The sequence below is a fragment of the Mastigoproctus giganteus genome, chromosome 12 (assembly GCF_048544385.1).
Source record: "Mastigoproctus giganteus isolate SK-2022 chromosome 12, ASM4854438v1, whole genome shotgun sequence".
In the NCBI taxonomy this organism is placed as follows: domain Eukaryota; kingdom Metazoa; phylum Arthropoda; class Arachnida; order Uropygi; family Thelyphonidae; genus Mastigoproctus; species Mastigoproctus giganteus.
Genome location: NC_143586.1, coordinates 135891000 through 135908276, shown reverse-complemented (window position 1 = coordinate 135908276; position 17277 = coordinate 135891000). Strand labels below are relative to the sequence as shown.

Here is a 17277-nt window from a genome sequence, read left to right as displayed (position 1 = left end):
CTTGGCTATATTATCAACAGAAAATGACATTGCATGCAAGATGGATTATAGCAAAATAAGAGAATTCTCTGCAAAATATTTTAATTTTTATTTGTGCAAGGGCAGTGCATTGCTATAGTTAATCAGATTATTTTTATTTCATTTGTTTGCTTATCATTAATAAATATATTGACAATAAATTTTTAATTCAGCCCTTCATTGTATTAGGCAGGCTTGTGGCTAGCCGCTCAAAAATTATGATTTTAGGCAATTATAATCAAACTGTGTGTGTGTGGGGGGGGGGGGTCATGTTAAATGTTAGGGCTAGTTAACAGCCCTCTGCATCACAAAGTCTAAGGCCAGGCTACATTCTAATGCGGCATAGTAAATGGTCTGGCTGTGGTTGTGTGATTGTTAATGTGCAGCTGCAAGTGAGGAGGTTGTGAGTTCTGGCCCATACACTGCCACAAAAGGGTACAGGACAGTGTAAACAGTGGTGCCAAAAAGTGGGCTGTCCATTATAATGAGAGTACATTAAATCTTCTGGCCTCACTGGCTTTCTTGAGAATAATTTAATATTTCCTTTATTGCCACCAAGTAAAGAGAAGCTAATGTGGTAGGAAGATGCACTATTTTACCTTTGGAAAAATTGCAAAAATGTAATTTAGCTAACTAACATAATGGCATATTTTTTTCTTATATGTTATCATCGTATTCAAAGCTAAACAGCAAAAATGTTCAAATGAAATGTATATACAGGTAGTCCTCATTTTGCAATGGTCAATTTGTGCCAATCACTAACCACAATGGCATTTTTATTTATTTATTTTTGCAAATTTTTTTTAATAAACTGAAATTTTAAAATCATCAGACAAAATTTATCGGCATCATATTGTGCTATGTATCGTGCACTGTTCACGTGATTTAGGAAAATCTGAGCCAATCAGCAATTAGTGCATTCATATCAGACAAGAAAGATTCCCGCCCTCAAAGTAACCACTCATGGATGCGGGTAGTAAAGGTCCATGCAGTGAAACATTCAGTTGGTTGTTGTTTACACTATTTACACATGTTGAAAATTTATTACGCTAACATTTTTTTTTTTATTAATTGCACTATTAATAAATTAAATAATAATAATAGTGATATCCGTGTGCAGTTTTTTCCAATCGTGTTATAAAGTTTTTAAGTTAATAGAATAGAGATGCCATGTCTGGTAAAAGTAGTTAATTGAATCCTAGTGCAATGTTCAGAGGATAGAATCTGATGAAAGCCACTCTAATGTGTGTAGAGCTATGAATATGCCACCCTTGACTATTACTACAACTATGAAGAATGCTAACAAAATAAAACAATCGATGCAAAGTGGTAGGTAAAATTTTTGGTGCCTGGAACCTAACCCTGTGATTTCCGATTGACTCCATTATATAAAGGGTTCCACTTGCGCCTGTCCTCCCAGGAACCTAATCCCAATGTAAATCGAGGGCTACCTGTAGTTAGTATTAGTAGTAGCAAATGATGCGACAAAGCAAAATTACACAGCATCAGCAAAAAAAAATAAATAATAATAATAAAATAAAAAACTTCTTATTTCGCATATCCACTCCCTCTAATAGTTTGTCTTGGTTCTTAGTTCTTCCTTGAATTTATTTAAGCTATCCACTTCCACAACAACAGATGTTCCAGCAATCAACCACCTGCTGACTAAAGGCAAACTTCTGCAGAGCCATCCTTGCTCAATTTTAATTTATGCCCCCTCATGGGTATAGTCTGAGCAAGAGAAAGAATCCCATCAGCACTGAACTTAATCAATCCATTCAAAGCCTTAAAATGCCTCAATCAGATCGCCTTGCAGGTGCCTAGTTATTTGCATCCAAACAAGAAAACGCTGTCCCCTCCCTCCCTCTAGACAAAAGAAGGTCTAAGAATAAATTGGCACCACCTCTTCCTAACAAATACAAAACAGGATGAGGATGCAGCTACTTCCAGGAGTATATGTTAATAAAATCCTGATTATTCTCCATTTCTTTTGTAAGAGGCTAAAAAGTTTTTACAAAAGGGAACACCATATGATAGGCACTAAGTTTGTCTCCCTAAATGCACCAAAGACAGGTACAACATATATCTGACTTTGAATTTTGACTCAGAAAATGTCATACACAAAACAAATTTTAATGGCAGTGATTTAAACAACTATATATTTACTAAAAAAAAAAAAAAAAGGGGGGGGGGAGGATTTCAATATCTTGCAGCTTACAAACTATTCAGTACCGCAACAGTGTAAACTCAAAACTGAACACAATTTATAAAATAAATAAAAACCCTTATCGATTCAACATAAAATCTCTTCTAAAAAAGAAGGCTGGAAAGCAAACTTGCAAAAAACACTCATTTGATGATAATTTGGTCTACAGCAGAAAGAGGTAAAAATAAGCTGCATATGCCATTTAAAAAAAAAAAAAAAAAAAAAAAAAGCACCTTTTAATTTTGAGGAAACACTTTTGAAACTTACCCCTTTTAGTTTATTCAATAAAATATAATTTATTACTTTAAATCAGGGGTACCCAAACTATGGCCTGCAGCTATTTCAATTAGATCTTAAAAATTAATGTTTATATTAGATCACAATAAAATTTACGAAAAAAAACACTTTACAGATTATTTTAACATACATTAGTTGATTAATAGTGTTGACGCTTCTGTGTCATCAGCTTAGTCTCGTTAGATATTAATTCTGTTATTTCCACTCAAAGCTATTCTTTGAAATATCGTTATTTTCTTAATGTGAAACTACAAGGATGAGACAAACTTGTCAACGAATTGTATTATAATGTCAAAGCATTTGAAACAAAATTGGAGTTTTTTTTAAGTCAACTAACTACAGAATAATTTTTCACATTTTCCATGTTGCAATAATTAATCTAAAAATATGCCTAGTTGTAATTTTTCCACTGAAAATTTTGTTCAGAACATTAGTTTGTTGCAGGAAAATTTTGTGGCTAGGTTTTCTAATTTCAAAAATAATTCGAAGGTGTTTTAACTTTTTTTGAAATCAGTTTGACGCACCCGTGAACAATGTTGGTCAGAATTTACAATTAGAGTTGGTAGTATGATGCACTGAAGACAATATTTAAAAACGAAAATCTAATTCAATTTTATTCAACATTACCTGAGTCAGATTATCCAAAAATTAAAAATTTTGCAAGAAAGGTTACGTCAATTTTCGGAAGTACACATGAACAGACCTTTTCAAAAATTAAATATGTAAAATCAAAAATACAATCACGTCTAAATGACCCGTATTTACATGACTTTAAGAATTGGAACTAGTACTTTAAAACCCGATATTATGAAATTGAGTCGCACCCTACAACCACATTTGTCACATTAATTAGAATTTTGCTGTATTACTAACTATTTTTGCGATTAGTACACTAATTAAGTAATAATTAATTTTGTTGTATTACTAGCTGTATTTTTGTGATTAGTACAATAAGTAAGTGATAATTAATTTTGTTGTACTGTATTAATGATTATTTTTGTGATTAGGACAATAAATAAGTAATAATTAAAATTTTATATAAACAAACTGGTATATTTCATATTACATATCCATCAATTTATTTTTTGAATTTGTAGATATAGGTAGGTATAAAATTTGCTTCTCTGCACAACATTAAAGTTATGCAGAGAATGTAGTTTTCAGTAAATAGGAATTTTCTCTGGCCCACCAAATATTCATACGTGGCCCCTTTTTCTAAAGGTTTGGGGACCCCTGCTTTAAATAATGAAAATTAGAGTTAAATATCACTACCTGATGAACTTATGCAGTTTTACACTAGGTGGGGTGGAGCTGAAGAGCATACAAAGAAAAGATTTTGGTGTTTTGATACATTTAGATATGAAGGTATGTAGTATCAGAAGGCAGTCATGTGTACAGTGTTTTATCAATAAATGATTTTATCATACCTTTGTATCGAGGGAAAAGGAAGTTACAGTTCTGTTATACAAGTCAGTGGTGAGACTGCATTTGGACTATCATATTCATCTAGTGTAAAAAGCAAAGAGGTATGGGTTTCAGAGCCACGAAACAAGATATCTCAGCAGGTATCTGATTGATGTGTATAAGGTGGGGACAAACTGAATTAAGGTGGAATTTTCACATTGAAATGGGACCAAAAGGGAGAGGACATAAATAAATTATTGGAAACAACTAATAGATTGGACCACAGAAAGTTTTCTTGGTCAGCATATTGTCAAATACTGGAATAAACTGCCTTCCTGGTGGTTGAGGGTGACAGTTTGATAAAAGAGATAAGGTAATATGGGTCAAGTTTTTGATAAAGTAAAAGCCTCCTTGCCTCTAATAACTATTATCATTAATGAAAATTAAAAACAAAGCCCTATCATGGAACAGAGAGTATAACCATACTGGTACTGTAGATAAAGGACAGGAGGGGAGGAGGGGTTATGCTATTAGTTAAGAAACAAAGTCCAAGGAAGTGAAGCCAGTCAACATCGATGGATAGGGCAGTGTCGAGTCAGTTTGGTGTGACATAAGCATAGGGAAATCAAAATTGAGAGTAGGAGTGTGCTATAGGCCTAATGACTCTGATGAGTATAATAAGATATTGTACAGGGAAATAGAGTGGGCCAGTAAATCAGAGAGTCTTATAATGGGGGATGTTAATTTCCCAGATATTGACTGGAATTTGTGGGTTGGTCACTCGCACACTAGCAAGGCTTTTGTGGATTTATTGGATGATTGTTTTCTACATCAGCATGTTCGTGAGGCAACAAGAGGGAGCAATACTCTTGATCTGATTATCAGTAGTGATTCTTCATGCATTAAGAATCTGCAGATAAATGAACCACTAGGTGGCAGTGATCACAGTGTGTTGAAGTGGGATTTACTCAAGGAGGTAACTACCATCAGAGGTAAAGGGAAGGGTTTTTGTTTTCGTAAAGGCGACTATGATGGTCTGAGACAGTATTTAAATTCTATACAGTGGGACCAACTGATGATGTTACCAACAGCAAACTCAAAATGGGAAGCATTCAAGGAACTAATCTTGGAGGCTACCAGGCTTTACATACCAACTAAGAAATATTGTTCAAGGTTTAGGCCTAAATGGTTGTCAGATGAACTAATGAGACATGTGGCAGAGAAGAAAAATGCATGGGATACATACAAATTAATGGGTGACATGGAAGCCTATGATAGATATAAGTTGGTCTGTAACCAAGTTACAAAGGAGATTAGGCAGGCAAAGACAGACTAAGAAAAATCCTTGGCAAAGGATGCAAAGAAAAACAGAAAAGAGTTCTTTACATATTTAAACTCAAGAAGGAAAGGGATGAATCAGATTGGTCCACTGGATATTCATTGTTCAACAGTTGAGGATCCTGCTCAGGTGGCTAACAATTTAAACGAGTATTTTGCATCTACATTCATGCATGAGGAGTTATTCAGGAAGGAGAATGATTTAGGTAAAGTAAACATTGGCAGTCAGCTGGATGATTTTGTAATAACTGAGAGGAAAGTGGAGGAGAGATTGTTGAGGATAAACATAAAAAAGGCATCTGGGGTGGATGGGATCTATCCAGTTATATTAAAGGAGGCAGCAAAGGAAGTAAGCAAACCCCTAGCCATAATTATGAGAGCTTCTTTGGACTCAGGGGAGGTACCCATAGACTGGAGATGTGCAAATGTAACCCCAATTCTCAAAGGAGGATCAAAGGCTGACACAAGTAATTATAGACCTGTTAGTTTAACTTCTGTTTCAGGTAAATTAATGGAGGCACTGGTTAAAGAAGCACTGCAGGATCATCTAGACAAGAATTCAGTTATAGCTCAGATGCAGCATGGTTTTGTTAAGGGCAGGTCTTGCCTGACCAATTTGATTGGATACTATGATGTAGTCACAAAAGAACTGGATGCAGGGAATAACTTTGATATTATATATTTGGATCTTAGAAAGGCTTTTGATACTGTTGCACATGGAAGACTGCTGCACAAATTGGAGCAGTGTGGCATTGGAGGCAAATTGCTGCTATGGATAAGGGGATGGTTGAGTGGCAGAAGACAGAGAGTGGTAATCAATGGACACTGCTCAACGTGGACTAATGTTATTAGTGGAGTTCCTCAGGGTTCAGTGTTGGGTCCGTTGTTGTTTTCGGTGTTTATGAATGATATTAATGATGGGATATCAAGTTTAATGTCCAAGTTTGCAGATGATACAAAGGTTGGCAGGGTTGTTAAGGGCACCACTGACGCTATGCTGCTGCAACAGGATCTGGAAAGGTTGAACAGATGGGCTGAGAGGTGGCAAATGAAGTTTAACATTTGACAAATGTAAAGTACTACATATGGGAAACAGTAACCCCAGAGCAACGTATCAACTCTGCGGTACTACACTGATAGTGGTGGAGAATGAAAAGGACCTGGGGGTAATTGTGCAGGCAGATATGAAGTTCTCTGAGCAGTGCAGACGAGCTGCAAGAGTAGCTCATGGTGTCTTGTCAATGATATACAGGAATTTTTCTAGCAGGGATAAGGAGGTGATTATTCCCTTGTATAAGGCAATGGTTAGGCCACATCTTGAGTACTGTATACAGGTCTGGAGGCCTCATTTCAAGAAGGATGTAGAGCTGCTGGAACGGGTACAGAGAAGGGCAACAAGATTAGTGAATGGAACAAAGGGTTGCTCTTACAAAGAAAGGCTTAAGTTTTGCAAATTACAGAGTCTGGAGACTAGGCACTGGCGAGGTGATCTGATAGAGGTGTATAAGGCTTTGAATGGTTTGAGCATGCTCAATGCCAATGGGATTCTTCGTCTTGCTCAGAATAATCAGCTCAGAGGGCATAAATTCAAATTGAGGAAGGACGGATGTCGGATAGATGTGCGGAAATTTGCCTTTGGCCAGCGGGTGGTTGGTTGGTGGAACCGACTTCCATCACTTGTTGTTGAAGTTGATAGCCTAAACAAATTGAAGGCTCAACTGGACAGGTATTTCGAGCGAACGGAAGGGTGAAATGGGAGTGGTGTGTTTTTTTTTTTTTTTTGGCTGATGCTGAATAAGCTTGCTTTCTTGCATCATATACCTCTACTAATGGTAATGCTAACCATATAAGGTGCTGTCAGCTCCTAGTGATTTCTTCAATTTTAAAAGTTTTTACAAAACAGAAAATTTATTTCTTCTTCTCCAGACTTTTTTCACAAATTTATTTTATGCTTATAATTGTTAAGATTATCCACACTTGACAATACCTGAATTGTGGAGTAAGCTGTTTTGGTGGGATAAAAGACTATGAAACTTATGGGGTAAACTATTTGCGGCAGGAGGCAACCAAATTATCCTTGGGATGCTCAAATCACTGATAAATGTAAAGGAATCATGCATGAACGTATGTATATATATATATATATATATATCTGGTGGTGAACTCGTGGTCACTACCAGATGCAGTCTATTTTAGGAGTAAAGGGGTGATGGTTTGATTCAGTGCTTTGATTTTTGGGTTACCTTCAATTTTAAACAAAAAGCAATAATCTATACGTGTAATTAAATAATGTATAGAGCCAATTCTTATCTCACTCTATAATATAAATGATATACATTATTAACAAACCATATGTATACAACTTGCTTATTTATGAAAATGGACATCAAAATGACTGATGAAGTTGCAAACAGCGCGTGCATGACCATTTTGAAGTATTATAGTTGTGATGCTGATAAAGAAGAGCCAACTTAAATCAAAGAGAACATAAAAGCAAAATCCCATCTCCTTACTACACAAAAAGGTCCCACAGCAATACCATTAAACACACCTATGAGCTTGACCAAGAGACAATTAAGAATAATTAATTAATTTAAAAATGTATCCGTAGTTGATGTAATGGAGAAATTGCAAAGCTTAATAATTAGTATTGGGTAAGTGTCAACCTACTTTTTTTTTTTTTTTTTTTTTTTTTTTGCTATCAACTAGCTGTAATTTCAGCAGAAGTCTGGTTCATAAAAATCAAATTGCACTTTTTTTGTATGCATACGCTTTTTAGTCATGTAGCAATTTTCAAAGAGATGCTAAACATGCAACCAGAACTTAATTTGCACTACTTCATTTTGATGTAATATGCATGCATGCACACACCTGCAACCTTTCATAAGTAGTTCATCTTGCCAGCTTCTACAAATGACACAAACAAAATTCTGATTACTTATGACCCCCTCCTCACACACAGGACTTGACCTTTAGACATAAGGAGGTGCTTAGTCTCTACTGTATACCATAAGCTAATTAAGAGTTCTTTTAAGAATGGTTATGAATTTTGATTAAAACTTTGATGTTCCCATTCACACTCTACTTCATATGCTGCTACGTCTGGAAGCTGGGAATCTGTATTATGACCTGCTTAAGGTACTTAAAAAAGGATTAAATATCCTACAGATTTATGCCAAGAAAGGGCACTGCATGCTATTAGCCAAAAGAGTAATTAGAGTAAGGATTACATATATACTTGGATGAATAAACAAACAATTGAAAAAAAAAAAAAAGTGTGTAACAAACTGGCATATAGTTGTGTGCTGTTGTGTTTTATCTGCACACAAAAACTTCAGCTGAGTATGTATTAATTTCTGTTCATTATAAGCACCCCCCTCTGAGTTTTGTGAGTAACTGTCAAAATGAAAGCTCCAGTGTAAAATTCTGTTTTCCTGAAATTTGTGTTCATCATTAATAAACTTTGGTTGTCTATGGTGCGTGGAAAGAGTGACTATTTAAATGATGGCATCTGTAATTGCCACATTGTACATGAGAGGCGGGAATAAAGTACAGATATGTTGCTAGATAAGCACCATCAAAAACTATAAAATTTCATTATGAATGTATCTCATGATAACAGGTTTGTATGAATTCTGCAAAAACAGTACAAAAAAAAAAAAAAAAGCTAATTGAAGGAGACTTATTGCTGGGCTGAGCTACCATTTCATCAAAAATGAACTTAAAATTTATGTAACTATTAACACAACCCTCATGTAAATACAAGTTTCTTTTAAAAATGGAATTGAGCAAATGAAGGATTAAAGGAATATCTAAAACTTCCACACTTTCCAAGGTTACTCCCCTTTTCTTCACCTCTGTTGATGATGGTTGTTCCCAAAATAATGGAAATTCAGGTTTTTTTGAAAATTGCATTGATGTGTACCATTGAAAGAACTTAATTCCCCCCCACCCCTTTTTTTCTTTTCTTTTGAAGCCTTTGTTACCTCTATCTACAATGTTCATTGACTATTCTTTTGACTGTAGTTGGCTATTCTCTAATAAAACTCCTATTAATTATATGGTGATTTTTGAGTCAAGGCAACTATACAATGACTATATTAAACTCAGTATGTACAACTTACCAAATATGTTTTGCAATAATCTAACTTTTAATTTAGGTGTATTAATTTTTTTTTTTTCCCCTCCTTTCTCCTGAAAGGAATTTTATAAGATAACCAAAACACCCTTTCATAATAATATGAAGCTCACTCATGATTATAATGCTTATTTTCCAGGAACTTAAATAGCAAAAAGACAGCGAAGAAAAAAAATTTTCACTTCAAGACTTAATTAAACTACAACATGTAAATTTGGATGTTTTTATCTATGTTATATTATATTACTTATTCACACACATGTATGTAATATGCATACATGCATGCACACACCTGCATATATAATACAATATGGTGTTGTGTTACAATTGGTGTATGTGTGCAAACTCATAACATACATACCACAAGAAAAATACCTGTAAAGGATTGTAGCTATATAAATAATCTTTTCATAAATATCTGTTTACCAAAATTTCATAACAAAATCTGAAACTATATAAAAGAATATACGCCATAAAAAAGTTTTCTTATGATTAAATAACAGGCTAGTAACAGTAATATTTTCCTTTGATATACTGGAAACATTATATAATAAACAAAATTGGAATTTCTTTCACTTTGCATTTCGTACTCTAAAAATATTTGTATGTAAATGTTTTCTTGCAAGACCGAATATACAATAAAAAAATAAATAAAATAGCAATGGAAGTTTCAAATAAATGTACAATAAAATACAATTTTCATAATCTTGTTTGGAGTATACTTTTCTATCTGTTTCCACCAAGGCCAAACTTGATCATTTTTGAAAACTGGATTTGAGATTATATTAATTTTCTGCACACTCAATTTCAGACAATCTTTACAGAATTGTCATTTTAAAGCTGACTGGTGAAGAGCTAAACAAGTATTAAAAATTCATAACTAGAAATTTATTTATTTTAATTTTAGAAATAAAGGATTTTCATTTTTGTGAATAGCAAAGCATGTGAATTTTAAATAATATAACCTGGAAAAACTGTAAAACTGTTATTCTTCAATAAACAGTCAAGAGGTATATTTATACAAATAAAATTAAGTTGAGAACAACAATTCCCTGTATGAATTTGATTTAATAAATAAATAAGATGCAATCATACATTACAATTCTGCCTCAGGGATCTTCTTCAGTGCTATAAAGTGACAGGAAAGATTAATATAAATTTAAATGAATGTTAAAACTGTAATAAATTGCAATAAACAAGTTTGTGGAATAATGGCAATAAATAATAAAGAAGGGTGCTTAGAGGCTATTTGATGTCTTTAAGAGTAGCGGTCCTTGGACATCAATACAGTAAATTATTTCACGTCTGAAATCATTTCTTGATTCCACCCCCCTCTCTCCCCCCAGGGGTTGCAAAACATTCGGCACATTTTCTTGGTTCATTTCAGTGGCATACCTTTGAGTAGCAATTTCATTCTAGGAGTAAAAATCACAAGCGATAAGGGAGTTGCTGACTGGTCATTGTTTTAAATTTTTGTGATGAATTGGCAGCTTAGGCTGTAAAGTGTGAAAAGTTTTTTATAATTAAACATCTGGAGGGACTATTCATGGGGTATCTAGTAAAAACATATTGGTATAGTTGAATGGCATGTTAAAACAAAATACTTGGTTTTTTAAAAAAATATCCGAGCATATATTGTTCAGATGATTGATGTGTAGTTTTTAAACAAGATCATTCTATATTAAAAGCTGGATAGTCAATAAAGATGATGCTGTATTGATGGATTAAAACAGATACTTGACTGTACAGGGGATTGAGTCTTCTCCTCTGCATAGGTGGGAACGAGTGGCAAAACTATGATCCAAGAATGGAACAAAACCCAATCCAAGAATGCCACTCTAAAATAATCTGCTTGATTTTGCAAAGTCTGTTTTTAATTTTTATTATGCCTGGATCACAGCTAATGTGCTATACAGTATGACCTAATTTGACTCTGACAATCTTTATATGGAACAGATATACCAACGTTGTCCAAAGGTGCTGCAGTTTCTGATGCTGTGTTTGCATTCACTTCCGTTTATTCCAATGTGTCCTGAAATCTAACGAAACCTAATATCATATTTTTCAGTATATAAGGTATGCAACATGTTCTGAATTTCATGAATTATTAGATGTGAGTGATGTTTGAGGTTTTTAATGTATTTAGGAAGTGTGTGTAAATAATTCAGTTTTTATATTGTACAATTTGGATTTACTTTAATGGCATTACTTTTGCTGATCGTACTGACAAATTTTATTTAAATCCATCTTTATATATATATATATATATATATATATATATATATATATATTGGATAATAATCAAAATATCAATGTATGGGAGATGTGTATAGTTGTTGAAACACTAGCCTTCCTACCCTACAAATGGAAAATCAAAATGTTTTATCTGGTCTCTCCTAAGGATTTTTTTTTTTTTTTGTGTGACATTGTGATTTGATTTGTTGAGTTTAAGTCTATCACAATGTTCCTTCCCCCCCATAGGCTCACTGTACCACTACCTATATTTTCACACATAAAAATTAATTGTCAGTAACAGCAGAACCAGTGTTAAGCATATGCAACCACACCACGCCTCATAAAATGAAATTTAACTTGGGCATGACTGAATCACAAAATATTAACAAGCAGGCTTTACTGCTAATAATGTCAGTCTCGTACCATCAGACATCCACGTAAATTACACCAATTAAACACATCATACATACCAAAAAAAAAAAAAATAATAAATAAATAAATAAAAAAAAATTGATATCCATTTGGCAGGAGTACACAAACAATAAATTATTCCAGCTTAAGAACAATCAAAGCAACGGCTATTAAGCCTAAGAGGGAATAGGAAGGAAGAAATCACACTTGCCAGTTTATGGATTGGGCATACTCATCTAACTCTCAACTAAATATTCACACAGCATAATCCTCCATGCAGCAACTGTCAAACCCAAATCACAGTAAAACAACTTATCATCAAATGCCCATTATACCTAAGAGAACAACAAAAAGTTTTCCCTCTCATCTAGGTTCATCTAATCAAGTAATATTACAACAAATTCTGAGAGACCAACAAGATATTGATCTTTTTACTTTCCTAAAAATGATAAACAAATACCATATATGAATCCATCTATTTAATAGATCTGTACCATCTAAGACTGTAACAGGTACATTATATTGTAATCAATAAATCAAACAATAACATCCACAGGATGATCTAAGGTATTCCTTGGGTGGCATGGTGCTAGGAAAACTGTTGTTTGAAGATAATAAAAGCACTCAAACTTATATTGGTAAAATTATGTTTATTTCCGACATAGAAACATGTACATAACTCATCCAAGATCTTCAATACTGCTTTAAAAAAAAGTTCTTGAGAACAACCACCAAGTACAATAGGAATAGAATTAACCACTTCCACAGAGAAGTTTCATAAAACAGAACTCTGTCAAAAGCTTAACTTGAGAGACTTCAACCTCCATATGAGAGCCCAAGAAAAAACAATGCAACTTCCAAACCAAAATGAAATATAATCCACAGAAGCTAAATGACCTCATGATCTCATCCAATACCCGGAACACTGCTCCTGCAACCCTCTCCCTAAAAGAACCATTCAACTAACAACAGAATCAGCAAATCAGTCCGGAAGCAGTTAATCTACAGAAAATCAACAATACAGCCCAACACGAGAACAGGAAAGCCTCACAACCTTTGACGGGCCCTTTTTATGATAATGATACTGCGGTACAAGTAAACACATGGGTTGTGTTAGGGTAGCTAAGAATAGAAACAGGTGCAGGTATACTTGCGTGTACACCAATGCTAGAAGTTTAGTAAATAAATTTGATGAATTTGAGGTATTGCTCAAAACATCAAAGGCAGATATTGTTGGGATATCAGAGACATGGTGTCACAAAGATATAAGGGATGCAGAACTGAAATTTGGGGAGTACAATGTCTACAGAAAGGATAGAAAGGGGGGAGGGGTTATGCTATTAGTTAAGAAACACATAAAAACCAAGGAAGTGAAGCCAGTCAACATGTTAACAGGAGAGATTACTTGTTAACAGGAGAGATTGCTTCTACAGGGATGGGATACACTTAAATAGAAAGGGTGCAAGAATATTTGCTGATGCTATCGAGGCAGTGTTAGGTGGGTCGGAAAACTGCTAGCTTGGGGGGAGACAAAGACCAATAGATTGACAGTAGCCACTGGCAGAGGTGAAAGAGATTCTTGCACTGCTTCTATTAGAATGAGCAGAAGCCTGAAAAACAAGATGCATGGTATTTCAGAGACTGCTGGGAGCCATTGCGGTACAAGTAAACACATGGGTTGTGTTAGGGTAGCTAAGAATAGAAACAGGTGCAGGTATACTTGCGTGTACACCAATGCTAGGAGTTTAGTAAATAAATTTGATGAATTTGAGGTATTGCTCAAAACATCGAAGGCAGATATTGTTGGGATATCAGAGACGTGGTGTCACACAGATATAAGGGATGCAGAACTGCAATTTGGGGAGTACAACGTCTACAGAAAGGATAGACAGGATAGGAAGGGAGGAGGGGTTATGTTATTAGTTAAGAAACACAAAAACCAAGGAAGTGAAGCCAGTCGACATCGCTGGACAGTGCAGTGTGGAGTCAGTTTGGTGTGACATAAACATTGGGAGATCAAAATTGAGAGTAGGAGTGTGCTATAGGCCTAATGACTCTGATGAGTATAATAAGGAACTGTACAGGGAAATAGAGTGGGCCAGTAAATCAGAGTGTCTTATAATGGGAGATTTTAATTTCCCAGATATTGACTGGAATTTGGGGGCTGGTTACTCACACACTAGCAGGACGTTTGTGGATTTATTGGATGATTGTTTTCTACATCAGCATGTTCGGGAGGCAACTAGAGGGAGTAATACACTTGATTTGATTATCAGCAGTGATTCTTCATGCATTAAGAATCTGCAGATAAATGAACCACTAGGTGGCAGTGATCACAGTGTGCTGAAGTGGGATTTACTCAAAGAGGTAACTACCATTAGGGGTAAAGGGAAGGGTTATTGCTTCCGTAAAGGCGACTACGATGGACTGAGACAGTATTTAAATTCTATACAGTGGGACCAACTGATGATGTTACCAACAGCAAATTCAAAATGGGAAGCATTCAAAGAACTTATCTTGGAAGCTACTAGGCTTTACATACCAACTAAGAAATATTGTTCAAGGTTTAGGCCAAAATGGATGTCGGATGAACTAATGAGGCATATGGCAGAGAAGAAAAATGCATGGGATACATACAAATTAACACATGACACAGAAGCCTATGATAGATACAAGTTGATATGCAACCAAGTTACAAAGGAGGTTAGGCAGGCGAAGGCAGATTACGAGAAATCCTTGGCAAGGGATGCAAAGAAAAACAGCAAAGAGTTCTTTACTTATGTAAACTCTAGAAGGAAGGGGATGAATCAGATTGGTCCACTTGATATTGATGGGTCAAGTGTTGATGATCCTGCTCAGGTAGCTAACAAACTAAATGAATATTTTGCATCGACATTCACACATGAGGAGTTATTCAGCGAGGGGAATGCCAGAGGTGTATTCAACTCTAGCAGTAAGCTACAGAATCTTGAAATAACTGGGAGTAAAGTGGAGGAGAAACTGTTGAAGATAAACACAAGAAAGGCACCCCGGGGTGGATGGGATCTATCCAGTTATATTAAAGGAGGCAGCAAAGGAAGTAAGCAAACCCTTAGCCATAATTATGAGAGCTTCCTTGGACTCAGGGGAGGTACCCATAGACTGGAAATGTGCAAATGTGACCCCAATTCACAAAGGAGGATCAAAGGCTGACACAAGTAATTATAGACCTGTGAGCTTAACTTCTGTTCCAGGAAAATTAATGGAGGCACTGGTTAAAGAAGCACTGCAGGATCATTTAGACAAGACTTCAGTTATAGCTCAGACACAGCATGGTTTTGTTAAGGGGAAGTCTTGCCTGACCAACTTGATTGGATACTATGATGCAGTCACAAAAGAACTGGATGCAGGGAATAACTTTGATATTATATACTTGGATCTTAGAAAGGCTTTTGATACTGTTGCACATGGAAGACTGCTACACAAATTGGAGCAGTGTGACATTGGAGGCAAATTGCTGCTATGGATAAAGGGGTGGTTGAGGGGGAGAAGACAGAGAGTGGTAATCAATGGACACTGCTCATCGTGGACTGATGTTATTAGTGGAGTCCCTCAGGGCTCAGTGTTGGGTCCATTATTATTTTCTGTATTTATAAATGATATTGATGATGGTATATCGGGCTTAATGTCCAAGTTTGCAGACGATACAAAGGTTGGCAGGGTTGTCAAGGACACTACTGACACTATGCTGCTGCAACAGGATCTGGAAAGGTTGAGCAGATGGGCTGAGAGGTGGCAAATGAAGTTTAACATTGATAAATGTAAAGTACTACACATGGGAAACAGCAACCCCAGAGCAATGTATCAACTCTGTGGTACTACACTGACAGTGGTAGAGAATGAAAGGGACTTGGGGGTGGTTGTGCAGGCAGATATGAAGTTCTCTGAGCAGTGCAGACGGGCTGCAAGAGTAGCTCATGGAGTATTGTCAATGATATACAGGAATTTTTCCAGCAGAGATAAGGAGGTGATTATTCCATTGTATAAGGCGATGGTCAGGCCACACCTAGAGTACTGTATACAGGTCTGGAGACCTCATTTCAAGAAGGATGTAGAGCTACTGGAACGAGTACAGAGAAGGGCAACAAGATTAGTGAATGGAACAAAGGGGTGCTCCTACAAAGAAAGGCTTAAGTTTTGCAAATTACAGTGTCTGGAGACTAGGCACCAGCGAGGTGATCTGATAGAGGTGTATAAAGCCTTGAATGGTTTAAGCATGCTCAATGCTGATGGGATTCTTCCTCTAGCCCAGAAAAATCACCTGAGAGGGCATAAATTCAAATTGAGGAAAGACAGATGTAGGATAGACGTGCGGAAATTTGCCTTTAGCCAGCAGGTGGTTGGTTGGTGGAACAGACTTCCATCCCTTGTGGTGGAGGTTGATAGCCTAAATAAGTTTAAGGCTCAGCTGGACAGGTATTTTGAACGAACAGAGGGGTGAAGTGGAAGTGGGTTTTTTTTTTTTTTTTTTTGGCTGATGCTGCATAAGCTTGCTTTCTTGCATCAAATGCCTCTACTAATGCTAATGATGAAATAAATATCACCCAACCCTAGATGCACATTTCACACAACAAACATGAATCTTTGAGAGAACACCAAAATGAATCCTTTCCATCTTCCAGCCAGAATAAACAGTTCAAAAGAAAAAGGAGATGGACCATTCCTCATTCAATAAATTGAGGACCCAACAAAGTAGTAGTAGTGGCATGTGATGCAAGAAAGCATTTGTATGAGCTTATGCAGAAATAGCCAAAAAAAAAAAAAAAAAAAAACCACACCATTCCCTACAAATGCCTGTCCAGTTCCTCCTTAAATTTATTCAACCTATCAAACTTCCACAACAACAGATGGAAGTTTGTTCCAGCAATTAACCACCCGCTGGCTAAAGGCAAATTTCCGCACATCTATTCTACATCTGTCTTTTCTTAATTTGAATTTATGCCCCCTTATGTTCGTAATCTGAACAAGTGGAAGGATTCCATCAGAATTCAGTGTGCTCAACCCATTCAAGGCCTTACACACCTCAATCAGATCACCGTGCAGGTGCCTAGTCTCCAGCCACTGCAATTGGCAGAACTTAAGCCTCTCTTGGTAAGAGGGGTCTCTTCATTCCCCTCACCAATCTTGTTGCCCTTCTCTGTACACGCTCAAGTAAATCTACATTCTTCCTAAAATGAGGTCTCCAGACCTG

General features: G+C 35.8%; 1 protein-coding gene across 2 annotated transcripts in view; it reads right to left on the bottom strand.

The window, feature by feature from the left end:
• LOC150077445 (chromatin remodeling regulator CECR2-like) overlaps positions 1 to 17277 on the bottom strand; it is a 285275-nt gene that overhangs the window by 16862 nt on the left and 251136 nt on the right. For both annotated transcript variants that reach the window (XM_090386312.1, XM_090386313.1), the window contains exon 14: positions 10497 to 10529. In XM_090386312.1, coding sequence (XP_090242438.1) covers positions 10498 to 10529 — 32 coding nt within the window. In that variant the 3' untranslated portion in view covers position 10497. The remainder of the gene's footprint in view (positions 1 to 10496; positions 10530 to 17277) is intronic.